Here is a 24205-nt window from a genome sequence, read left to right on the forward strand (position 1 = left end):
AAATCTAACGGGGGCATTAATTAACAAAATTCTAAAGACACAGCATTACTCTATCTGTTAATTACTCTGGAGATACTAGATATGAAACTAATGTGAATCGGCCCAGATATGCCTCAGGCCCAGATATTGCTGCTGCTGATATCATCCAACCAACCAATGGTAGCCGGACACGTGGCCATTATTGATTAAAGGCGCCGTAAAACTATTTAAATTCTTTCCGGTGGACGATGGTTACAGCTCGGATCCAAGATCGCGCGTAACTGAGACGTACGTCCGCCGTCCCCGATCAACCTACATAAACGGCATCCTGGGGATTCTAGATACGCTTTCTTCACCACTCTCTCAAATCTCCACTGCTTTCCCAAAATCTCTAGTTGACTTAGACATGAAGAGATGGCACGCATGAGGAACTAATTCCATATGTCGGCCTAAGCTGTATGTAGATGCATGCAGTTGCTTAATTAGAGGTACGTAGATATGGCAAAAATTTTATTCCTAATTTTACTTGTGTGAAGGTAATGCTTGATGCTTTATTAAGTAGTGATTGCAACCTGTCGGGATAAGCTGGATACTTAAGAATCTTGACATCGTGACCATGGAGACAATAGTAAGAGGAAGTGTTACAGGGCATCGACAATTTCGACGTATGCATCGAAGGAGACGAGCCGATGAAGAAATTATTATTCAAGCAAGTAAAAGAGCTGCATTGTTTAATTGTTGGTTCAACAAATCATTGCATGTTGCTGTAACTGTGGTAATAATGGTGATGGCTATCAAGGTGTTTTACGATATCTACAAGTTCAATATTGTTGGCAAGGACATTGTAATGAGGGAGAGTGTTGAGATTCATTGCCAAGTTCTAATTTCATTATAATTTGTTTAGGTGGTTATTAGTTCTAATGGCTTTAGGATTCATGCTGATATTAAGTTAGGTTGAGCCTTAGGCTCAATATACTTGAGTTTGTTTTTAAGTTGACGTGGGATAGTGATATTTTCGTCTTTTAGGAAGAGATGGTAATATTTTTGTCTTATAGTAAAAAGAAAGAGTGTGTGGTTTGATAAAGAAGGGGAGAGAGTTTCGCGAAGAGAGTTGAAAGAATTTTTGATATGTCATAGAGAGGGAGAGAGGCTTCTTGGAGAGATGGGAGGGTTTTTTTTTTATAAGAGGAGTTTTCGGCCTTCATTTTTTAAAATTAATGCTGTTTTCGCAAAAAGATGATATGCCTGCCCATGCTCCCTGACACAGGGGAGGAGGCCCTATTCATGGACTTGGTGGAGAGGAGAAAAGCAAAAGAGAAGAGCCACAACGGCATGGGACTGTCGATCCGGTGGCAATAGTTTGCTGGTGCAAATGGAACGAAAGAAACGTTCGTAGGATTGGCAAAATCAACGTGGCGGACGACGGACGAAATAATCTTCGTTCTTCAAAGCTGGACAGCTTGATACGAGGGAAAGCTAAAGTCCAGATCAAAAACAAACGTATTACTCTAGGACCTCTCAGGCAAAGAAGAAAGTCGAGCAGTGCGAGCAAGCTGAAAAGGTGGAAGCTTTTACTCGTAGAGGCCTCTCATGCATGCAGAGTCCCCTCCACTTCGACTACGTCACGCCTGTTTTCCCATGCAAGGGAACCCAAGGAAAACCTTGGTCCCGGTTTCTCCTTCACCTCCCACGTACACGTTAGGGAGGTCAAGAGGACACAACTTTGTAAATAAGCTTTGCGCATAAATTAAATTAACCTCGGGCTTTATTAATCATTAACAAAGTCGGGCGGAACACTGCTCCCGCTCTACATCAGAAAAAAGAAAACCACGTCATCACTTGATGATGGACGTTGGCTAGAGACAAGGCACGTCTGGGTGCAGGAAACCACTGGTGTCACCATGAACGTTGATACAGCAGGCAGATGTGTCTTCCCGTGAGGAAACTGCGGTGAGGTTCACATTGGCAAGGTGCATGAACTCCAGTGCAAGGAACATTTCGGCTACAATTGAGGGTCACGGCAGTCTGACTCATCGAGGTCCCCGTACGTGAAATGAGCAAATGTCACGTCGCTGATGTGCACAGCATCAGCCTTCACAATAAATCAAGAAAAAAGTTTATATCGGTTAATATGAAAACATTAACAATCAACTTTAATGTATAAAAATACCTACACCAGAGAATTGGCATATAAGAGAAGTAAGATATACAAATTTTTCTTATTTTTAATCTTCTCAGGTAACGTTTTGTTTTTATCATCAGTAGAACAACTCTCTCTTCCCGGGACGAAAAGGACAAACCGTCCGCTGAGTTAGTCAATCAGCATTTAGCCAATACTCAAGGTATCTCATTGAGTAAATTTTAAAAGAAAAAAAAAAAACAAATTTGTCAATGCAAGATATTTTCATGTTCAAGTAGTTATGACAGGTGTTAGTTGCACTAACTTGTTTTCTAAATCACAAATAACATGCATTAATCAACCATACATACCTGGGCTTCACATGTTTTAGGGCTGTCGCAGTAGTATTGGTCTATGATAATAGGGTTGTGTACATTGGTGAGATTAATATGCTCAAATGATATACGGCTTGCAGATCCCTTACCTCCCTGCACGATAATTGTATGATGAATTAAGCAACTCTCAATATAACGCAATAAAATAGGGAAAAGTGCAGTTTTAATTTTGACCTGCCATGTCTTGATCCTTGCTCCATTAGTGGTATCAAACATTTCTACATGTGAGACATGAATCTCTTCAACTGAAACTTCGCTCCCTTCCTTTCCTAAGCTACCCACGCTGGAAAAAAAAAATAACAAGTTGAAAAATGATCAGTGTCGTTATAAGATATGTGGTTTGTCACAAAAGGAAAAAAAAATAGAGGGTGAGAGGCGGGTGGGAGAAAAAAGAGCTTGAAAGTAGATTTCCACCTATTTGTCTAGAGCTCTCATGATGTAAAAGACAAGGAGCAAGCCATTCTTGAACCATAATAGTCTTTGTAATTTACAGGGATTTTGTAACAACTTCACCAGAGCAGAGGATTTTGAGCACCACTTAAGCAGTATGGAGAAAGGAAATGGAATGGAATATTTCTCCAAGGTGGAAAACGAACCTTATACCATGGCCTGGTCCACACTTGATATGCTCGATAACTATATCATAAACATCGTCTCCTATAGAGATGCAGTCGTCGCCTGCAACACATGAAGTACAGCATATGAGTTATCATGAAGAAGAGGAAGTCTTAAGACGGGCGACGGAAATCTAAACCTGTTCCTATGACAGACTCCTGGATATGGACATGCCACGAAGCTTGGACGTGAATGCCATCGGTGTTGGGGCTGGTTGCAGGGGAAGTGACGTGGACCGAAGTCACGTTAACATTCCCGGAACGGTAGATTGTGAGGTGCATTTGTGGGCCGTTCACAAAGCTCACACCGCTCACCACGGTGTCATTGCACTGGTCGAATCTTAAACCCTGGGCCCAACATGATATATCAATTTGGTTATAGCATAGATTGAACGTACATCTACAACTACACTCCAGCACATTCATTCCAAGAAGCAAGGCTGAAAGTGGATCGTATCATGCCCATCTGGATGTGTTTTCATATTCAAAACTATCTGAATATGGATAGAAATTTGAGCCTCCGACTAATATCTGAATCCGTATCCATGTCCGTCAAAGAAAAATGGATATGAATATAGATCGACAACTGTGTTCATGTGCATGGGACTGGACCTGAGGTGTTCCTCAAAGTCATCCTCAGGTACAAAATTTAAAGCTAGCTAGGGCGAGCAATCGAGGTGATCCAATGATTTATGGCTTTGGGGCTGGATTTTAAACCATCACAGGATCAACCTAAGGTCAGGCCTAGCTAAAAACTATAAGGATGCTTAATTTAGGGTCTTGTTATAGGATCGATGTACGGTGTTAGAATTGCATGCAGCTGAAAGCACAAGTTTCGAGCAGTAATGCATTCTAAGCAGTACAAGTTTCGAGCGAGCACCTGATTCTTGTTACGTTTGCAAGATTTGGCCCACCAATTGTGCCCTCTGCCATCAATGAGACGAGAACCAGCAAATGTGAGACCTCTCACCGAATCAAAACGTAGCCATTCGGATGCATCTTTATCATTCCATGTATCCAGGGTGTCAGGTGCGACTATTGTTCCTTGAAGCTGTCAAGAGGACATAGCACCAAATTAGGAAAGGAATTAGCTACCTTGGTAAAAGTGGATAACAATGGCCCAATGGGCCGGAAGCGGTTCAGCCGAACTCATATCAGCCCATGGGGGTCCACTGCAACATAGACACCATGACTGCTTATGAAAAGAATTTATTCGATCGGTTTCCAGTGTTGACCTGAACACTGACGCTAGTGGACTTGCACGGGCCATCGAATACTGTGGGCAGTACAAGAAACGTCCTACGTGCAGGGATGATCATCCTTGGACGGCCCGTTTCGCACCCACATGTTGCGGCCCATGCGTCTTTGAAGACCTGCAAAATAGCATATTAAAAATGTAGAAGAAATGCTAGGTTTTAGTCTCTTCCGGTTGCATGCATGCAGAGAGCCAAGTGTCAGTATCGAGTGGGGAAATGCAGAAGGAATTGCGATGTACTTGAGTATCATCTGTGTGGCCATCACCAACAGCTTTGAAGTCTAGAACGTTAAATTGTGGTTGGCCGCGAGACTTGGTCACGCCGACGCACGTCAAACAGAACATTAGCACCGAGTAATGTATTCCCTGCACAATTAAGTGATACTGTCTAGAAAAGAAGAAAAGAAAAACATATGTGATAGCCATAAAAACTTGGATGATAAGTTCCTCACCATGTTGTTTTTCGGAAGCAGATAGACAGGACTACAGTTGTTTTTTGGAAGCAGATAGGGAGGACTACAGTGTATTTTTCAATTTGACAAAAGCTCATTTTATAGTGAGGACAGGAGCTAATTCATTGCAAAGCAATGAAAATTTTGGTCATCCTCATTGACAGTTGTCATGTTGTCTAATTTCAACCAAAACCAAAATTAGAAACAAAAAATATTTATGCCGCACGAGGGGTAGTTGACTGCCAGTTTTCAAATTTCTTGCTTGTTCAAACGTAGTGCTCTTTGCCGGAATCCTATCCCAATTTTGATTAGGCAGACAGTAAGTTTCTAATTCATTTTAGTGAATAAATTATTCATTGGAACCGTGGTGACCAGAATGGAGATATGAGCATGTTTAGAAACAAGAGAAAGAAGGTAATTATACGAAATGTTTTGACTTTAGACATTCTTGGTAGTTACTAATTCTAGTCATATCCAGAACATGTAATTAGTGGGACTGAATTAATCGAGACGAGCAAATCATACGTGTTACGAGCCTATTGGTGCTCAATATTTAGAAATTTATATATGCAAATGATTTAGTATGCAGCGCCTGTAGCTCAGTGGATAGAGCGTCTGTTTCCTAAGCAGAAAGTCGTAGGTTCGACCCCTACCTGGCGCGGTCTAAAATATTTTATTTTATAAATTTTTTTTTTTTAATTTACTGCTCCAATTTGCTTCTCTTGTTATTTATTTATTTATTTATTTTTTTTTGCAGGTTCAGTTTATGTCTTATTATTTTAGTGAATAAGTTATTATTCTTATTTTTGTGCTTGCTGGTATATGTCTTATTATTTTAGTGAATAAAATAAAAACAAATTTTTAATTTACAGCTCCTATTTGATCCTATTCTTATTATTTTAGTGAATAAATTATTATTCCTTTTTGCTTTGCTGGTTGATTTATGTCTTATTATCTTAATGAATAAAAATAAATTTTTAATTTACATATTCCATTTGTTCCTCTTGTTTTTTTTTTCCTGCTTTGCTGGCCAATTTTTGCTTGTTTGCAGCAATATTTTGTTGATATATATATAAACCGATATGATATCAAAGTCCGGATCAACATTTCATCTTTCAAAATCTTAAATTGGTATTTTTATTATTGAAAACTCAAATCACTATATTAATATGGACTCGTTAATTTGGGTTACTATATTAATCTAGGTCTAAAATATCTCAATTTCTATACTTTGTATAAAGATCTAGAAAATTTCAATTTCTCTAACACACGAAATTTTTAGTCTGATGAGGATCCCAATCCCTCTTGTTATAATTCTTTTCTTTTTATTTTTTGCAGGTTGATTTATGTCTTATTATTTTAGTGAATAAATTATTGTTCTTTTTTTGTGCTTTGATGGTTGATTTATGTCTTACTATTTTAATGAATAAAAATTATTTTTTAATTTACATATTATATTTGTTTCTTCTTTTTTTTTTTTGCTTTGTTGGCCGAACTTTGCGGTTTGCAGCAATAATTTGCTGATATATTTAAAACGATATAATATCAACATACAGATCAAGATTTCATCTTTCAGAATCTTAAATTGGTATTCTCATTATTGAAAACTCAGAGCCACATCTTAATATGGATTCATTAATTTGGGTTAGTATATTAATCTAGGTGTAGGATATTTCAATTCCTATAATTTGTAGAAAGATCTAGAAAATTTCAATTTCTTTAACTCACGGAATTTTTAGTCTGATCAAGATCTCAATCCCTCCTCAATATTGGACAGATGGCTGCTGAGATCTCGATAATTAAGAACCTTGGGTAACGCACGAGACTCCAATTTAGCTATGAAGTTCCAGGAACTTACAAGTGTGTAAAAATCTCGCCCGTTGACCCACTCCCTTTTGTTCGAATCATTTCTTTCTCCTTAGAGAAGTTAGAAACTTTTAAATCAACCCTGGAATGCCCTTTTTTTTTCTATTTTATTATAAAGGAAAGGCACTAAGGCAGCGAAATGTCTTCAGGCCTGGTTACGGAAGTTCTGCAGTCTTCATCAATCAATGGTTCCGTGCAGCTATCACGAAATAGTGACCAAGTGAGAGGGAGAAGGGTTTTCATGCATTCTTGCAAGTCGGAATACTCGCAAGCTTCATAAGATTGTGCCAACTATGAGGAATGAACTACATGTATACAAGCAAACAGCGTTGTATGTAATCAAAACTTGCATCGCCGTTTCATTCCGTCAGCTATTCATTAAGTTAGTTGTCCATCAGAATCGTGAGATGGATCTTTGCTTGTCTGAGCTACCACTCGATCCTCCAGTCATATAAACATGCAGGGGACGAAGCTTCCTTTTCAGCAGTTTTTGGAGTAGAGGAGTGAATCTCATATGATTAACCCAGCATGTTTATACATCTTCAGCATTTCGAACCTGGTGCTCAAAGGCTTGCGGGAAATGCGCAGTTTCTTCAAGGTTTTTCTTCTAATTTTTCTGAATGTTAGAGAGGAGTTAAGTTTTCTCTCTCCTGTCAATTTCATAGATGTAGAGAGAGGGATCCAAAAATACTATGATTTGTTTTTCCACGTACGTGGAATTAGGTGACGACTTTCTATAATAAGTCTAAATACGTATTTTTTGCACCTAGCATCTAAACAGCCAATATTTTTTTAAAATAATCTAAATTGATCTTTTTTCTAAGATAATTAAGAAAGATCCCTTGTTTACCTTCCAACTCTCAACTCACGAGACCTGGTTCTACCTGGGAGAAACGCATTGGCAACCAGTAGCCCAGTAGGGTATGGCTGTAGTTTTCCTTCTCTACTTCAGTTTCGGCTCTAACAGATTGAATCCATGCAGCAGTCCAATATGACATGTTGAAGTCCGGGGAAGCTGGTTTTAGAATTTCGTTTATAAGTAACGGAGCTTGTCACATTGAGCATGGAATCAATTGGTTTCTCTTATGGCTTACAAAGGTCTTGCTTCAGGCAAACAAGATTTGGACCTTGCTCACTGAATACCGTAATTGGTGTCGTCGCATGTCGAGTTACTCGTACTGCTTCCAGTAGATGTAGATTAGACTGAGAGATAAAAAAAGTTCCGGCATGCGTGTTGGATATTATAGGGAAAGAAGTTCTAGTTATAATGCAGGCATGGATGCATGCAAGCATACATACATATATACCATGATGGATACACGGCTTGATTGGTTTCTCAAGATCGACAAGAGGAGGAATCTTGGAGGCGAGCGACAAGGTCGGCGGCAGCAGCGGCGGCGGAGTTAATTAAGAGGAAAGGGAAAGGGCGGAGGCGGCGGCAGCAGAACGGGGGCAGTGGTTGAAGCCATACCAGACGGCGTTGGGGAGAGGGACGCCGTAGTAGTAGGTGGTGGCCCGGCTGGCGTGGGGCTCGTACACCTTAACCCACTCCGGCGTCCAACCATCCCACCCGTCCCGCCGCAGGTACAGGGAGCAGATCCCGTACCCGCACGGCCCCTGGATCTTGAACGTGTCCGTGGAGCATCGCTCGAACGTCCCCGTCGTCGGATCGTCCAGCCTCGGCGCATACACCTGATCATCAACAACCCCCAACACCGCCACCACCATCATCATCATCTTAAATAAATAAATAAATAAATGTATATAATACCTTCAAAAAGATAATATACATGTATATAATAATTGGATGGATGTCCCCAATCTCCCGTTTTTTTTTATTATCTCTCGAGTCTAAACTGAGTCCGAATTGATGATGAATCCACGCTTGGGCTCGCCGAGACCAAGGTCGGCACACTCTCCCGTTGCCGTCGAGGTTTATCATGACCACACGGGCATCAGAGAGAAATTTCAAAACGGCGCCTTCTAGCCCTAGGTAACCACAGCTGAGGAGGCAGGTGGCCTGATATTTATTACTAAAAATGAGGCTCTTATTTCTCGCAATAGAAATAATATTCACGCACCCCGATTACGAGTATTTTATTGCATTGGATGATATCCAGGTCAGGTTGCATGTGACTTGCCCAGGCCCAGACCTGTTGCCCAATACGAACGCTGAAACACCATCTTCGTAGTCCGAGACTACATCTTTCTAATCCTCTTTTTTTTTGTGAGAAAGAGGAGGGCAAAATTTTAGCAAAAAAAAAAAAGAAAGAGGAGGGCAAAAGCCCCAAAGATTTCTGTCAAGGATATGAAATCAGGTACGGATAAAAAAAGGGTTACAAAAGAAAATGGACAGAAAGGTTTTTTCAAGCAATAAGGAATATTTAAAAAAGAAAGAAAGAAAGAAAGAAAGATAGATAGATAGTAATAATAGTTGAAGAAGACAACAAAATTAAGGAAATCCAACTAGCATGCTCCTTGTTCGTCTAATCCCCCCTTCCGATTCGTTGTGATTTAGTCGGAAAATAGGCGGCGATATCTCGGCGATCGAGGAAGTCGTCGAAGCAAAGGGCCAAAGAAAAGGAAAGTCATTAAATACTTCACCAAAATCATCAAGAAAAGATGGAAACGGACAACAACCTCGTTGCGGTAGGCGTCGCCGAAAGCAAGCCTGATCATGTCCCTGGTAAATCGCCTGGAGGAGCAGCTCGTCTTTATCTTCACCGTATACGAACACCCGCTCCCCACTCCCACTCCCTGAAGAAAGAAAACATAGCAATAATAAATAATAAATAATGTTGCAAATGGAGAAGGGGGACGCTGGGAAAAAAAAACAAAAAAAGAAAAGAAAAGGAAAATCTCAACGAACCATATACTACCTCCTGTTTCTTCTTTTGGATCAACTCCAAGGAGCGGAGCTCGTGGGGTCGAGGGTCGACGGGTTCAGCCCCCGAAAGAACGAGAAGGAAGAAGGCCACCGCTGAGAGGACGAAGAGAAAAGAGCCGTTCATCTTCGCCATCCCTCTCTGACTCGCTTTCCTTCTTTGCCTTCTTCACCCAGAGCAGAGCGGTAGAGCCGAGCCCGGAAAGGCGGCGACTCGGATGCAATGCGATGCGAGTACTGCGAGTACTTAGGTTGGTCCGACGGACACAATAATAAGATGCCTCCCTCATGCCACCGTTCCCATCCCGCTCCTCCTTTTCCTTTTGTTCGTGTGTGTGGTTCACGACCCGCTGCGCTGTAACCACGTGTATCCACGATACTTACCGTCAGCAACCACGAGTTACTTGAGGCCAATCGAACCCCAAAGTCCTTATCATCCATCAGGGACTCGAGGCCCAAGAGACCTCGCCGGCCCTTCCGGCCCACCCCTGGCCAGAGCCCGTGGGTGATGTGACGTGCCCCCAACGGGCGAATAGAGTCGTTATACCCAAAAAAAAAAAAAAAAAAAAAAAACCACTGCAGTTTGCTTCTTAATCCTTCAGCATCGATTTAACCCAGACCATAACCAATTGCATCAAGCAAGCAAAAGTAATCTCGAGAGCAAGCCATAAGCAAATTCGGAGATCGACAGCACCTATCTTTTGCACTGCTTACAGCAACCAAAACAGCAAGCCATTCAGCTATATCATCGAAGATAATCATCTTCTACACGTTAGTTATTTTACCTTCCATATCGATGAGCAATTTTTTTCTTTTGTTCCATGTTTGACAAATTTATTCAAGATACATCTGAATGGGACTAGTGCCCTGGATTACAGGAGCAAATGAAAAGGAACAAAGAAACCTGATAAGTCCTTTCCCTTGCAAGTCTTCTGCCGAAACAATATTTACAGTTGACAAGATAAATAGGAATTTGAGCTTGTCAGGACAATATTAAACGGAGTAACTCTCCCGAATATTTGAATGATTTTTGGGTCTCCTCCAAGCATTGCTTCTTCTCTTCTCTAGACCAGCTCTGGGTAAGGCAATAAAGAGACGTCCCCATGTTAAATATATAAAATGCATGGTATTCATGCCAGAAGTCCCAAAAACCTTTAAAAGGAACTTCAAAAGTAATGAGACAAGAAGCATCTAATAACACAAACTTGCAAGAAGAAGATAAATAAGGTTGTCTTACAGAAGCAACTTGGTTAAGCTTATCTCTCACATCCTGCAGCAGTTGCGAAAGATCGCCATCCCACTTGTAGAATTCCAGTTCCTTCTTGTTCAAGATCTTCTCAGCCACCTAGAAGGGCACAGGAACAAGGTCGGTCCAGTTAAACATGATACAAGATATGCAGGCGGCAGCCAATCTATTCAACTTACAAGCACATCCCGGCTGCAGTAACATGTGCTTACAAAAGTTATAACTATGAAGTTCTTCTCGCTCTTTATTTTCTACCAGTAAATAATTCCTCAGTTTGTCCTGTTATCATAAAGGACAACCATGCAGTCCTACCCAAAGGGCATAGGTATTGTATCATGCAACCATTACTCCAGGATGTCGGTTCTTGCCAGTTTAGACAGCCAATCTGCACAGCCCGACTATTTCAAATTCCAATTTTTGTACCAGTAATACCCATATCCAACACAGCTGTTTTACCTTCGGCTCTCTTGGGTTGCAGATAAAGTGAGAGAACCTTTTAAGACTTTCTTTACTCAAATCGCTATTTTTGTTAAGGGAACACTTTAAGGTGGTAAAGAAAATTTATGCAATTCTTTTTACTTGAATATACTTCTTGAATTTCGTTTTCACTAGAAAACATCGGAAAAGATCGCCCTCTAGCAAACTTTCTTCTCTCACATTCTTGGCAACCAAACAGAGCATTAACCATGAGCCCCTGCAGTTGCCAATGGTGGATGTATGACAATTATTTGTTCAGAAAGAAATCCGTATGCCTCATAATAGCAGATAAATTTGAAAATTGTTTCTAACCACCTCACAGTGCAAGTATTAATTTAGCAACTTATGAGGTAAGACTATTTAGATAAAATGTAAAAAAGTGATATCACATACTAGTTCTAAATTTGACACAATTTGCAAATAATGATAACATCAAGGGGTTGTTGGATGCCATCAATATTATAATGAACTTGCTTCCATCAGTTTTTTAGCAAATAGCAAAAAGGAATTAGACACAACAACCTATAAAAATCACCATATTGTTGCCAATTATTCACTTTGTAACAGCTAAGCTATGAAAAGTATGAAAAGATCAATTATCTTAGCAAAGAGGATGATTAAACTAGCATGGAATGGTAAATCACATTCATCTACCATCAACGTCAAGCCTCCTAATGAAGTTTGTCACAGCAAGGATCTAAATTCTAAACCATTACAGACGGCCTTGGAAACACTTGGATCTCACATATTAATATATATCTTGAATTGGCATCTATTAATATATAACAATAAAAACAAATGCTAAATCTCTATGGAAGATTCAAGCCTATGATATCCAAAAGAAATGTAAAAAGAGAGAACATTTCACAAAACCACATCTTTTTAATGAAAGACAATTACTTCTAAAAACAATTTCCGTTATTTCCACAATTTAGGAAACAATTATTGTCAAAAAACTAATGTCGCCCAGATAGAATTGACAGCTTTAAAGGAATCAAAGCATGCATCCAAGTTTTTGGATTCCATCATCCCTACGATTTCTTCAGATCAAGAGCACCAAGCGCCCTCTATAATACTCAGATTTAAATAGATTGGCAATGAGAGCATATTGTTTGAATGAAATTCATTTGGACTTCAGGTGCAATGTTTACAAGGCAGTAGTCTTCGAAAAGAATTCCACTGCAATGAGTTCATAATAGAAGTAGTTGCTCATCCCGTGTGTCAAAATGTGCAACGGTTTTGCACAAAGATGAGTGCTTATGGATAACCATTCATGTGAAAGTAAGATGCAATGCCAGCCCTGTAAATTATTTACAACTTGAAGAACAGTTCTAGTCTTCAGCTACTTTGACAAGGGTTACACATAAATGAATCAAATAGAAACTTATAATTTCGGAATTCAAGTTGAATATCTTAAGAACAAGTTTAGCATAGAGAGCAAGAAAATGGAAGCCTCTTTGTAACTACCATTTTGTAAGCACCCATGCCTGAATTTTGACAAGTGACATAGATTAATCTTGAGGCATTATAACAAAGTACTCAAGTGAAACCCCAAAGAAAGCATACCTTTTTGCCAATCATTCGACCACCAGCAGTATGAGCAAAATATACGTTGTAGAAGTGGCAGATGAATGCCTGAGGATTTTTTTTTGATAGCTCTTCCAGATAATGAGCATAAGAAATCCCAGGAGAAGATGGTTCAGGAATGATATGACCCTGTTCCTCGAACCATTCTAAATCCTTCGCCAATTTCTCTGACCTTTCTAATCCTGTATTCCTGAACTCGGCATCTGCAACCAAGAAGATATATTGTTCGGATATGACGTATATTCAAACTGCGCTATTCAGCTTGACTGCTGAGATACTAATTGAACAAGCTCCTAATACAGACTTAACCAACTATCTGGGGAATGTTAACATATAATAACTCCTTTTCCTCAAAAAATCAAGCACTATGAATTTTATATTTGACTAGATACTCAAAACCCCTCCTTCATAAACCATCCATTTTTTTTTCTTTCAATCCATTGATAATGATTGGTATGAATAATTCAAATGGCATAGTTGCTGAACTATACCACACCGATCTAGCAACAACAGAAGCTACAAATGAAAACAGCTCCAGAACCAAAACAAAAAAAAAAAACAAAAGACAAAAGCTATAATAAGATTATTCACATCTCAAATTTCATATACAGTAGTTCAATAATTATCCTCTGAAGTCCTAATTTTCAAGATTTTTCATTTTGTATATTATCAGAAGCAGAGATATAATCCAAAATGATTGTGTGTTTACCTATTTATATAAATAACGATTCAATTTTCAAAACTTGCTTCTCATTAATATAACACAAGTCAGAACAGTCCATCTATATGGGGAGAAAAATCATGGCATCACTCATCTTTTAGCATGGTATCGGTGATCGATCTTTCGAAGGAAGGGCATCAATATCGATCGATCTATCGAAGTCCATTCCACGGAGGAGCAACTTACACCAGGGGTAGGAAGCCTTGTGGACGATGGTCTCGAGGGTGTCGTAGACGAGCTTGCTGTCGACGAGGAACCTGAGGTAACCGTGAAGGGAAGGCTCCCACTTGGCGACCGGGGGGGCGTCGGGCTCCTTCTCCCCTTCCTTGGCCTGGTCCCGGATGTGCAGCTTCATGGCGACGGCCCGCATCTCCTCCACGAACCCCATCTCGGCGGAGGAGGACCGCTTCTTCCTGGGCATCTCCACCGTCGTAGCCGCGAGGACCACGAAAGGGCTCGGGCTCCTCAGTGACAACCCGCCGGGGCCGAAATGGGGGCGGCGGAGGGCCCAGGAGTGGAAAATGGGGCTCCGGGGGCGGAGGGAGACGAAGGGCTTGGGTTGGCGCAACCTACCGCTGGAGGTCAAGCCGTGGGACTGGTAGATGGGTAGCGTAGAAGCCATCGGAAGAGAAGAAAAGAAGAAAGCGATGAGACGAGAAACAAGCGTGAAGGAGAGGGATCAAGAATGGAGAAGTCTGCTTCTTGGTAGGTTCTGAGAGCGAATAAAGAAGAGGAACCGACCAAGAAATTAATTTTTTAATACACAACTGAGGGATTGGGAGGGAAGGGAAAAATAATCACGGAAAGTTAAGGACCTCCTCGTCCATGAGCGTGCGGCCCGTTGTTCCTTTTTCTCAAGTTAATGAAAAAAGAAATTGATGTTTGTCAAAGTTTGGGTAATGAACTCGGAATATTTTGCGCCCTCGGCGACAACCATTGATCCGACGGTTCCAATCAACATCACGAGTGGCCCCACATGTGTTTTATTAGGCATGGGGAGGAGATGGAGGAAGGGAACGGCCAGCCCGGACTTAAAAGACCGCATCCGCTAGGCTGGGGTCGAAATCAAAATTTGAGTGCGGCAAGTCACACCATGACACCCTATCATTTATTTTATTATTATTTATAATGTATTTTTTGATCTTTAATTATTGTAATTAGTTATAATGTATTAACGATTTCAGATATAAGAAAAATTTGAGACATTGACATCAATTAGATGCTAATATATCTTCCTTGTGAAAATGTTTGATATTTATTTGGTGTGTATTATGTTTCCTATTTTGAGAAGTTTAAGTTTTGCTACAACCAACAAATCATTATGAGCTTACAATTAAATTTGGAAGGATGTGGGACTCGTATCATATATATATATATATATATATATAGAGAGAGAGAGAGAGAGAGAGAGAGAGAGAGATTGTTATGGTAGGTTATCAATCTACCTATTTTTCATTGGACAAAAAATATCCTTACATTTTATAATTTTAAGGATACTTTATGTCTTTTTACAATCTCATATTAACTCACACTCTTAACCCCCCCTCCCAATTAATGCTCTCTCTCATACATATACATACATACATACATATATACATACATACATACATACAGAGTATCAACTGGGGGGTTGGTAGAGTCACTGGATACATCTTTCCCTCCCTCTCAATCTCCCTTTTTTCGTAGACAAAAAATATCCTTACTTTTTATAACTTTTAAGGGTATTTTATGTCTTTTTAAAATCCTACATCTGGCTTGGCCCCTGCTTGCTCATAGCTAATTGGGGGAACATACAGTCACTAGATACTACAAGTCCCCACACACCTCCTTTTACCAAGAGTCTATTTTCTTAGAAAAATTCACATGTACAGGTCAAGGCAACAATGAAAACAAATTAAGGAAAATGGCCTCTTCCGGCACTTTTTAAAGCCTGTACCGATGCTTATGAGTATCGGTAAATTTTACGCCGACGCTTTCAAAAGTGTCGGGCAGGTGGGGGTAGAAATTTTTTTTATCGGCATTTTTGAAAAGTGTTGCAAAACCAAGAACTATGCTGACGTCGGACTATTTTGGAGTTTGCGATACTTCTAAGCGTCAGCGAAAACCAAAGATTAGCCGACGCTTATAAGCGTTGGCAATATAGAGTTAATTAAAAAAATAGATAACGTAATTATTTTTTTGGGCCAAAAAAAACAACTCTTGACATTCTCCATTACCGGTTCGTTCTGATTCTTTTTCTAATAGCACAAGATAGATAACCTAGCAAATAAAAAAAAATAAAAAGGAATAACATAAGAAGAACAGTGATGTTTGTTTTTCTCCTGTAAAATTATCTTTTACAATAGAAATAACCCCAGAAATTTTATAATAAAAATAACCCCAAAAATTATAAAGGGTAATATCCTAACCCCAACACCAACCTGAACTCCAATTTCCACATTCCGCTCTTCAACAAATTATAAGTTACAAATTACAAAAAGGGTTTCAAAATCCCTAATCTCTTCTTCAGTCTGCTCGGCCTTCTTTGGTCCGCTCCTTAGCTCCTAATCTCTTCTTTTCCCTTTATTGATGTGAAGAGAATACTTTGACTCCATTTTCCCTTCTCCAGTCTGCTCCTCAGCACCTTCTTCCGTTTTCAAGAACATAGAGAGAATATAGAAGAACCACAGAAGAACTAGTAATAAAAAAAATACAGAAGAACCTCTACCTTCCGCCGATCTGCGATCTAGCCCATTTGCTCGGCGTCCCCTTCGGCGGTGGCGGCAGAGATGATCAGCATCCCGAACACCCCCTTCTCCTCTCTCTCTCTCTCTCTCACACCGCGGCTAGGGTTCATCGCTTTGGCCTTTATAGGGGCAGTGGGCCGCCTCGTAAAGGGTTAGGCATCCGACGACGCTTTTAAGCGTCGTCTGGCCAAATTTAAGTAAAAATTTGTGGTAATCTGGCAGCTGGATTCCGACGACGCTTTTAAGTGTCGTCGACTCCTTTTCCTCACTGCTCCAGACCCAGGCTCTCTTTGATGTTTCGGAGCATGCGACTCCAAGAATCCTCCTAGATTAGGAAAAGGGAGCCATTATAATCCAACGGTTCACGTCCCATCGTGGACCCCCTTCGACGATCCAACAACGGGGGTCGCGTACAACCTCCCCGTGAGCGAGGTCACTAGCGACAGCAGGCACTGCTCCCCCTATGCGCTGGGTTACTGGATCCAACCGTGCAAGGATGGCACCGCCTGCCGTCGCCGCATTTGCTTCTTCGCCCACACTCCGGAGACCATGGCCGGATCAGAGAGTGGAAAGGTGATTAACCCTTTTGATGCTTATAAGCATCGGTAATGGAAAGATTCCCGCAACACTGACAAAAGCATCGGCGGAGCCCATTATTTACCGACGCTTTTTAGAAGTGTCGGCAAGATTTCTTGCTGGAAAAAAATTACCGATGCTTTTATCTAATGTCAGCAATATAGAGTCGGCAATATTTTTTTTTTTTTTTTCTGTAGTATGGTTCCAGATCTTCCAACTCCATGAAAACATGAGGATACATAGCTTGCCATTATCGCCATCAATCATTATTTGATAAATGGAATGGCTCAAATCGCATGCTATATCAGGGCATACGAAACTAACGTAAAAACAAAGCAGGGTCGTTCGGGCATGCCAACGAACAGCACGCATACTTCGTGTTATGAGGTGAAAAAACCAGCCATACGAGACAGATAAGATAAACCGTTGCTCACCAGCAGCAAAAAACAAATAAAAGGGGGGAATGAGAAGCCATGCAAATATTCCCAGATTCTACCACGTGTATATGGATTTCTGACATTTTACAACTGTTGGAGACCTAGCATCTAATACAGGCAATCACATAAGCAGAAAAATCTAAAAAGAGCAGAGAAAGAGAGAGAAAGAGAGAGAGAGAGAGCGGGGGGGCAAATGGATCATGGTCCCATCTCCGAGCAAATCCCATGCAAGAATTACTGAACTTAAACATCCAGGAACACAGCTTACGATGATTTCGCCGCTTGTTCAAGAACAGGGGTCTCGTTCCACCTCTCCTCCTGCCCGCTGTTCTGCAATGGCGGCAATGAGAAAACACTAACCGTGGAACTCCCGCTTCTGATCTCTTTCAACGCGCGCAATGCTGCGATAGTGCTCTTCATGTACAAGCTCTCCATGTACTCTATCTCCTCCAACTCCGGAACCCCACCTCCGAGCAAAGAGGAGGCAGGTTTTGCCGGCTTCTCCTCTCCATCACCATCTCCCTCCCCGTCGTCCTCCACCGACACCGATGGCTCTTCCTTCTTAGGGAAGAGGCTCTCCAGCATGGACTCGCACTCCTTCACCAGCTTGTATAGCAGATCGGTGGTGAAGAAAGGCTGCTGGAGCACCTTCTGGATGAAGGGTAGCCGGATGAGAGCCCCCGTCCTCTTGTCATACTTCTTCAGTATTTTCACCAGCCCTGCACAGATGTCAGAACCAACAACATCAGCCCTCCCAACTCTTAATCAATAGCCGGAGTTGGCCGGGGATAAACGGTTGCCGAGCAAGTATCATGCGCTGAAAGATAAAGCTCTCATCTGCGTTTTAGTGTATGGAAGAGGGGTGCCCTAATGAACCCATTGACTGCAAGGAAAAACTAGCGTCAAAGCTGGCACTTGATAAAATCAAAGAGGATATTTATTTTTGTCGCTTACGACTTACGAGCCTGTTCGGCCCTTCAGGTTGGGTGACTCTGGGTGGGAAATAGTAAGATACGAGTCCGGCAGTCATCCGTGCAAATCGAGGTCCTAGCTTACCCTAGAGGGCATGCAAGTTATGAGTTTCTGAGAACCCTAATGTTTGTCGAAGAATTCTCCAATGACTTAACAAAGGAGTAAATGCAGCAAGTATTTTTAAGAATTGAAGAGAGCATAATGTAATATTTGACCATTTTATGAAGATTGAATGGAGAAACTATCAATTCAAGATTGCCAAACTGACCGATCAATGAGCTCGAACAAGATGGAAATTTGACATTGTATAAATTCTGCAGAAATCAAATCTAACTAGGGGAGGAAAGATGAGAGAAGGTAGCTTCCTTGAATGGTCTGCATTCTTAGGATATTGGTAGTTACGACCGGATTACAAGGTGAATCCAGTGCAATCAGCTGGCCGTTATCCTCATCAGAACCTGATTGAATATGCACCACTGCATCTAGTTAAAAATGTTTTAATATCAATTTCATGGTTCCTTCTAAAGGACTTAAAGCAGAGTACATGGAGCAATCTAGATTCTATAGAGATCAAAACGGTCGACACTATAGTTCAGCATTGTAGCCATCAATTCATCATACAAGAAAAACCCCAAAATCTCGGCAGTCGTACACTCCCTTTCTTTTATTTTTCTCTTTTCTTTTCGTTCTTACAGGGTAATGCAATCGACCGGGAACCAAATACTTAGGTCACAGCAAATATTAGGCTTGAAAAATACAGATTTAAGCCACACCTGCTTCTTACTGACACTCAAATGGGGAAAAATTGCATGCGTGTTCATCCTAGTCATTTTTATAATTCCACTATAGAACTACCCCATACCAGTGAGATCTTCTACATCCAGCATATTAGCAAGATCTGAAAACCCTTCAGTCAATTTTAACGAAGTCTAAAATGAAGGACACCTTTTTCACATATATGCTAGCCATTTAGAAAAAAGTGTCTTCTATATGCTGCTTCATATTTGGAGGCGTAAAAACGTATCAGCTCTTCTTCTTTTTTCGAAAAAATATATAGCTCCACTTGGAAGCCCAACAATAGATGCTCTAATTTGTGGCATGGTGTGAGTAGTGCCAAATAAAGCACAATTTCAAATTAGGAATGGACAGAGTATCCTCTTTTGGAAAGATAATTGGATATGGGATGCACCGCTAAGGATCCAATTTCTAAAGATTTACAGTACAAGTAGAAAGAAAAATAGGCTGGTTGCTGAATTTTTAAATTCTAGATCATTGGCCTGGAGATTTAAAAGGCCACAGCTGCCAATCATATGCACTCAAGAAGAATTCAACCAACTGCAAGCTCTATTACACTCGGTCCCCCTCTCAATCAAGATTCAGATCAGCTGATGTGGAAAATGGAAAACAAAAAGGTCTTCTCCGCTTCATCGCTCCACCAATTTCTCAACACTAGAGGCATCAAATGCAGGTTTCCTAGCTCACTTTGGAATCTCACTGCCCCTCTTAAGATCGGATATGTTTGTGGCAGTGCTGGAAAAAGAAAATAGATACTGGAGAGAATCTTGGAAGAAAGATGGGTAAATGTTTAGATGGATGTGTTTTCTGCAATCGTCCTTATGAAACTGTGGATCACATCTTTTCGATCTGTCATTTTTTCTCTAGTATCTTGAAGTCTATTTGCATAGCAATTGGAGTTCTTCATCCGCAATCAACTTTTGAACTTGGATTGGAGGTGCAAATGCTTCTCCAAATCAACCCAATCCAATATTCTTATGCTATTTGCAGCAATAGTCTGGGTTTGTTGGAAGAAAAGAAATGAAAGAATCTTCCTTGACAAACTTGGCTCAATTCACTCAGTAGCAACAAAAGGTCTTGTGCAGTCAGAACCACCTCCCAGATTTTTCAAAAGCATGGAATAAAGGTAAAGGGTATTCCTTCACAGTTATCTGATGCTTAGTGGTTCTTCTGATGCAATTGAAAGATCTTGTTATTAATGAACTGTGCTTCGAGCTGCAATTGCACTATCATATGCTTCATGCTGCACCTTGTAAGTTATCTCATCTAAGTTCTATATCAAGGGATGAAGGATACAAGCTGATTGGAAGTTGCTGTTTGGAAAGAGGGATCAAAGGAACCTGAGGCTGACTTAGAATCTTGTTCTCTTTTTTCAGATGAGGGAGATATCCAGGGTGACAGCTGATCTGATTTTATATCCTTCTTTTTTATTACCAAACTCCTGAGCAACGGATTACAACCTCATTCATGAAGTTACAATCTCAATGCCAGCCGCACTTTCTCTGCTTTGACAATTTTCCTTTCTTTGGTTATTTTTTATCTCTTATAATGTTTTATTCAAGTCACTCTCATGTAGTGTAGCAACCTTTCCTTCTGCATCCTCTGTAACTTAACGAAACTGTCAATTTCAGTCCATCCCCAACAAAAATCAGGTGGAAATTTTCGGCCTCCTTTATTATCCAAAAAAAAACATAAATCTTTTGCATTTTATTTACTTAAAAGTGTCCTTATTTAAGAAGAACATTTAATATCTTAATATAAATTAGATTTGACTATTTGACTAACAACTTACTTGGCCAAATTCAAATGGAGAATGACAGTTCAAGTGAAATGCTGAATCCCCCGAACGCACAACAGAATGAAAACAAAAAAGATACTAGAAGAACTAGCAGGACTCAAAGATGAGACTCATTGCAGTTCAAAGAATTCCTCCTCTCTATGAATTGAATCAAATAGGAATAATATTGTTGTCACAGACACTTATTGCATACTGTATGGGATTAATGTCTCACGGGATCACGTACCTCCAGCTACTGCTTTACTTTACATACCAATCTGATGTGGTCTGAATCTCAACATCTGTTTTAATCAAGCCTGAGATATGCTACCGTAACAACATAGCTAATGTGTAATCTTTCTATTGCCCCAACCCCATGGCCAAAAAGAAAGAGCAGCCTATACTATGTTAAGTCACAGGTTATTGGTCTGTGTCACAACCTAGAACCTCATCCAAAAAGACTATGCGAAAGGTATTATTTGGGTTCCTTGATTCTATATAAATATCCAAGATCTACCCAGCGAATAACCAATGTGGGACTAAGCAAGTGCCTGCACGGGTCCTCACATACTCTCTCCGTTTAAGCTTTGACGTCCTCGTCAAGCTAAGGGTACAAATTCATTCAAATCCAATCATAAGCACCACAATCGGCCTGCGGTCAGCTCCAATGAATCCGTGTTGCAATATCCTCTAGTCCACATAGATTATGGTCCAAATCCGTTTTGATACCATTTGTTGCAATTCATGATTTCATTCAAAAAGGCAAGCCGAAAGGTATTATTTAGATTTCTTAATTTTATATAAGTACTTAAGATCTACCCAACGAATAATCGATGTGGGACTAAACACATGCCCGTATGGATCCTTACAGTCTGATCCTTCCTAGTATGAAAGTTCATCAAGTTTTGACTGGTTCCCTTATGATGTCGCATCCTATCCGACATGCAACAGCTCAGACCCCTCTGTTGTCCAACTACAGCAACTATAGAATCTACAAACAATTCACATTTTAAATTCATAAATTATGATTTAAAAAATAACTTACTAAGAAATGCCTGCACGGCAGTGCCTAACTAATTATGGTCACATTTGAAATTATCACACCACTAATCGAACTAGGTCACTCTGATGTCAAGCAATATACCATCGAAGTGGTTTAGCTGCACTCGGAAGGGAAAAATAATAATAAATTTTATACCTTTATGTTAGTGCCATACATGTGGATTTAAAAGTTCATTGACTTGAGCGACGAATATGAAACTTTATATTGCAACAACAATAGTACGATCATGCAGCCAAGCTAACCTCATCATTAGACGTAGATCAACGCATCAAATATATTGGAATAGACAATAATAAAATATTAGGTCATTTTTATAAATCTTCTCTTTTATCTTTTCGTTTTTTTATTAGAAAGAAAAAAACGGAGTGCGTCATAATTAGATTAGCTTGGGTTACGAGTTAATTGAGCCAGGGAAGAGGCGTGAGATGCATGATTGGTATGGCGATTGTAACAAGCTCCATTGATGAAAAATGGATGAAAAATAAAAAGGTCCAAGGACTTGACAGGGGACGGGGACTACGTACCGGTGTAGTTGAGGGCGCTGTAGTTCTCTAGGAGGACCATCTCACCGTGAAAGTCCACGATCTCCTTCCTCGCTTCCATCAGCTCCTCCTTGGACTCCGCTCGAGCTACTCGCTCCTGCAGCTCCTGCAACGCCGCACAACCACGCCATTAGCGAGACTGCGAGCGATTTTTTTTTTTCCTCTCCTCATGAAGCCCAGACTGCGATTAGCAGCAACCAGCAACGACACGAAGCCGGCTGCCGCACCATATATGAACACGGACACCTTCAATAAATACAGCGGCAGCGGCAGCGGAACGTTGCGGAGCGGTCCCATCCAACCACGTGCCACGTAAGAAGGAAGTGGGAGAGCGGAAGTCAAGCCAAAAGTCAAACGGAAGGAAGCAGGCCACGCCGTTAAGGGAGACGGCAGAAGACCACGTCGCGTCTGCCAGCTGGCAGGCGCAGAAGAAACCTCGCTGCCCATCTCTCTTTGGAATATTTTCCGCGGCGCATGTTAGCAGGATTTTCAGAAAAACAGCAAAAAAAAAAAACCGACGAAAAAGAAGAACGGCGAAATAATTTGACGATGGTGATGAATAATAAATATAGGAGAAGGAGAGGAGAAGAAAAACAGGAGAAGTTTGCCGTCGTCGTTTAAAAGATCCATAAACGGCTTTCTTTTTTCAATCCTTTCTTCCAAGACAATTTTTTTTATTTAGATTTGTTTATTTTTTATTTATTTCCAGATAAAGAAAGAACGAAAGAAAAAGAGAGGAGATGGAGGAGGACCTTCTGGCGGATGATGTACTCCTCCTCCTTCTCGACGAAGAAGGCGTTAAATTTCTCGAGCTCGGCTTCCAAAAGCCTCAAGAAGTCCTCCTCCTCACGCGTGATCGCCGCCTCCGTGCTGTCATCATCATCGGCCAGCCTGGGCCTCTTGGCCAGCCGATCCCCGCCGCCGATGAACTTGAGGCGCCTCTTGAGCTCCTTGTAGGACAAGAATTTGTCCCTCCACTCCGGCAGCGTTTCCTCGATCTGGTTGCTGAGGCTCTTCCCAAACTTCATCTCCAGATCGATCCGGCGGCCGACCGGAAGATACAGATAGAAAAGGATGGAGAGATTTGGGATGGGATGGGATGGGAAGGGAGGGCGAGAGATGGAACGGGGAGGAGAAGAGTATGATATGATGGGTGGGGAGGGGAAAGGGAGCGAAGAATATTCGAGGAGGGGAGAGATAATATTCGGCGGAGAGGGAGGGGGAGGGGGAGGGGGAGAGAGAGAGAGAGAGAGAGATTTGGGGTTTTTAATTCCTTTTCTCGGGGCTCCTTATATTTGCATCCCTACCGACCACGACAACTCCAGCACGGGTGCGCCACGTGTCACGTCCGTATATTAAGTATGAACTTATCATCGCCGCAAGCCGAGCGTCCTGGTTCGGCTTGGCTAGTCACTTATTAAAGTTATTATTCTCAACTTACCAACCCCGCGGATAATTATTAAATTTCTTTCTCTTGCGTAGAGGTCAACGAAGATCGCTTCCAAGAGTTATTGGCTGCCACATGATTTGCGTTTTCTTTTATAAATATGTATCTGTTAATATATATTGAGAATATTTAAAATATTAAATAAAATTTGCATTAGAATTTCTCTTTGAAGGAACGTATGGTAAGTTGCTTATTCTTGTTGGTTTCTTTTATATTTAGTGAATATATTAAAAAAATATTTTAACAAACTTTTTTTGAAAAATAAAAATAAAAAT

At 40.8% G+C, this 24205-nt stretch overlaps 4 protein-coding genes and 1 non-coding gene across 5 annotated transcripts; 1 reads left to right on the forward strand and 4 right to left on the reverse strand.

Annotated features, from left to right (window-relative positions):
• Positions 1-1981: 1981 nt before the first annotated feature.
• LOC120111467 (probable polygalacturonase At1g80170) lies at positions 1982-4707 on the reverse strand. Its single transcript, XM_039128519.1, has 8 exons — positions 4603-4707; positions 4343-4480; positions 3988-4158; positions 3248-3455; positions 3090-3171; positions 2668-2776; positions 2470-2586; positions 1982-2071 (listed from the first exon to the last, which is right to left on the reverse strand). Exons 1-8 carry the CDS (start codon positions 4705-4707, stop codon positions 1982-1984), a joined length of 1020 nt encoding a protein of 339 aa, XP_038984447.1.
• Positions 4708-5402: 695 nt separating this feature from the next.
• On the forward strand, positions 5403-5475 carry TRNAR-CCU. The gene has a single exon. It is a non-coding gene; the product is annotated as a tRNA-Arg (tRNA).
• Positions 5476-7891: 2416 nt separating this feature from the next.
• LOC103699806 (embryo-specific protein ATS3B-like) lies at positions 7892-9872 on the reverse strand. Its single transcript, XM_039128751.1, has 3 exons — positions 9560-9872; positions 9321-9437; positions 7892-8372 (listed from the first exon to the last, which is right to left on the reverse strand). Exons 1-3 carry the CDS (start codon positions 9698-9700, stop codon positions 8088-8090), a joined length of 543 nt encoding a protein of 180 aa, XP_038984679.1. The 5' UTR covers positions 9701-9872; the 3' UTR covers positions 7892-8087.
• Positions 9873-10309: 437 nt separating this feature from the next.
• On the reverse strand, positions 10310-14446 carry LOC103708750 (heme oxygenase 1, chloroplastic-like). Its single transcript, XM_008793821.4, has 4 exons — positions 13782-14446; positions 12854-13077; positions 10802-10909; positions 10310-10639 (listed from the first exon to the last, which is right to left on the reverse strand). The coding sequence occupies exons 1-4, from the start codon at positions 14215-14217 to the stop codon at positions 10547-10549; spliced, it is 861 nt and encodes a 286-aa protein (XP_008792043.2). The 5' UTR covers positions 14218-14446; the 3' UTR covers positions 10310-10546.
• A 2902-nt stretch (positions 14447-17348) lies between these two features.
• On the reverse strand, positions 17349-23719 carry LOC103708749 (SPX domain-containing protein 1-like). Its single transcript, XM_008793820.4, has 3 exons — positions 23236-23719; positions 22466-22589; positions 17349-18053 (listed from the first exon to the last, which is right to left on the reverse strand). The coding sequence occupies exons 1-3, from the start codon at positions 23509-23511 to the stop codon at positions 17599-17601; spliced, it is 855 nt and encodes a 284-aa protein (XP_008792042.2). The 5' UTR covers positions 23512-23719; the 3' UTR covers positions 17349-17598.
• Positions 23720-24205: the final 486 nt, after the last annotated feature.

The sequence above is a fragment of the Phoenix dactylifera genome, chromosome 8 (genome assembly GCF_009389715.1).
Source record: "Phoenix dactylifera cultivar Barhee BC4 chromosome 8, palm_55x_up_171113_PBpolish2nd_filt_p, whole genome shotgun sequence".
In the NCBI taxonomy this organism is placed as follows: Eukaryota; Viridiplantae; Streptophyta; class Magnoliopsida; order Arecales; family Arecaceae; genus Phoenix; species Phoenix dactylifera.

Coding starts and splice junctions, on each gene's coding strand:
- LOC120111467 (XM_039128519.1), bottom strand. CDS start 4,707: ATGTTCTGTTTGACGTGCGTCGGCGTGACCAAGTCTCGCGGCCAACCA. Junction 4,481..4,602: donor GCCACACAGATGATACTCAA/GTACATCGCAAT, acceptor GCTATTTTGCAG/GTCTTCAAAGACGCATGGGC. Junction 2,072..2,469: donor CTAAAACATGTGAAGCCCAG/GTATGTATGGTT, acceptor TTTATTGTGAAG/GCTGATGCTGTGCACATCAG.
- LOC103699806 (XM_039128751.1), bottom strand. CDS start 9,700: ATGGCGAAGATGAACGGCTCTTTTCTCTTCGTCCTCTCAGCGGTGGCC. Junction 9,438..9,559: donor TCCAAAAGAAGAAACAGGAG/GTAGTATATGGT, acceptor TTCTTTCTTCAG/GGAGTGGGAGTGGGGAGCGG. Junction 8,373..9,320: donor GCGACGCCTACCGCAACGAG/GTTGTTGTCCGT, acceptor GTTGATGATCAG/GTGTATGCGCCGAGGCTGGA.
- LOC103708750 (XM_008793821.4), bottom strand. CDS start 14,217: ATGGCTTCTACGCTACCCATCTACCAGTCCCACGGCTTGACCTCCAGC. Junction 13,078..13,781: donor CAAGGCTTCCTACCCCTGGT/GTAAGTTGCTCC, acceptor TCTTGGTTGCAG/ATGCCGAGTTCAGGAATACA. Junction 10,640..10,801: donor AGCTTAACCAAGTTGCTTCT/GTAAGACAACCT, acceptor TGCCTTACCCAG/AGCTGGTCTAGAGAAGAGAA.
- LOC103708749 (XM_008793820.4), bottom strand. CDS start 23,511: ATGAAGTTTGGGAAGAGCCTCAGCAACCAGATCGAGGAAACGCTGCCG. Junction 22,590..23,235: donor AGTACATCATCCGCCAGAAG/GTCCTCCTCCAT, acceptor GCGGCGTTGCAG/GAGCTGCAGGAGCGAGTAGC. Junction 18,054..22,465: donor CAGCGCCCTCAACTACACCG/GTACGTAGTCCC, acceptor ACATCTGTGCAG/GGCTGGTGAAAATACTGAAG.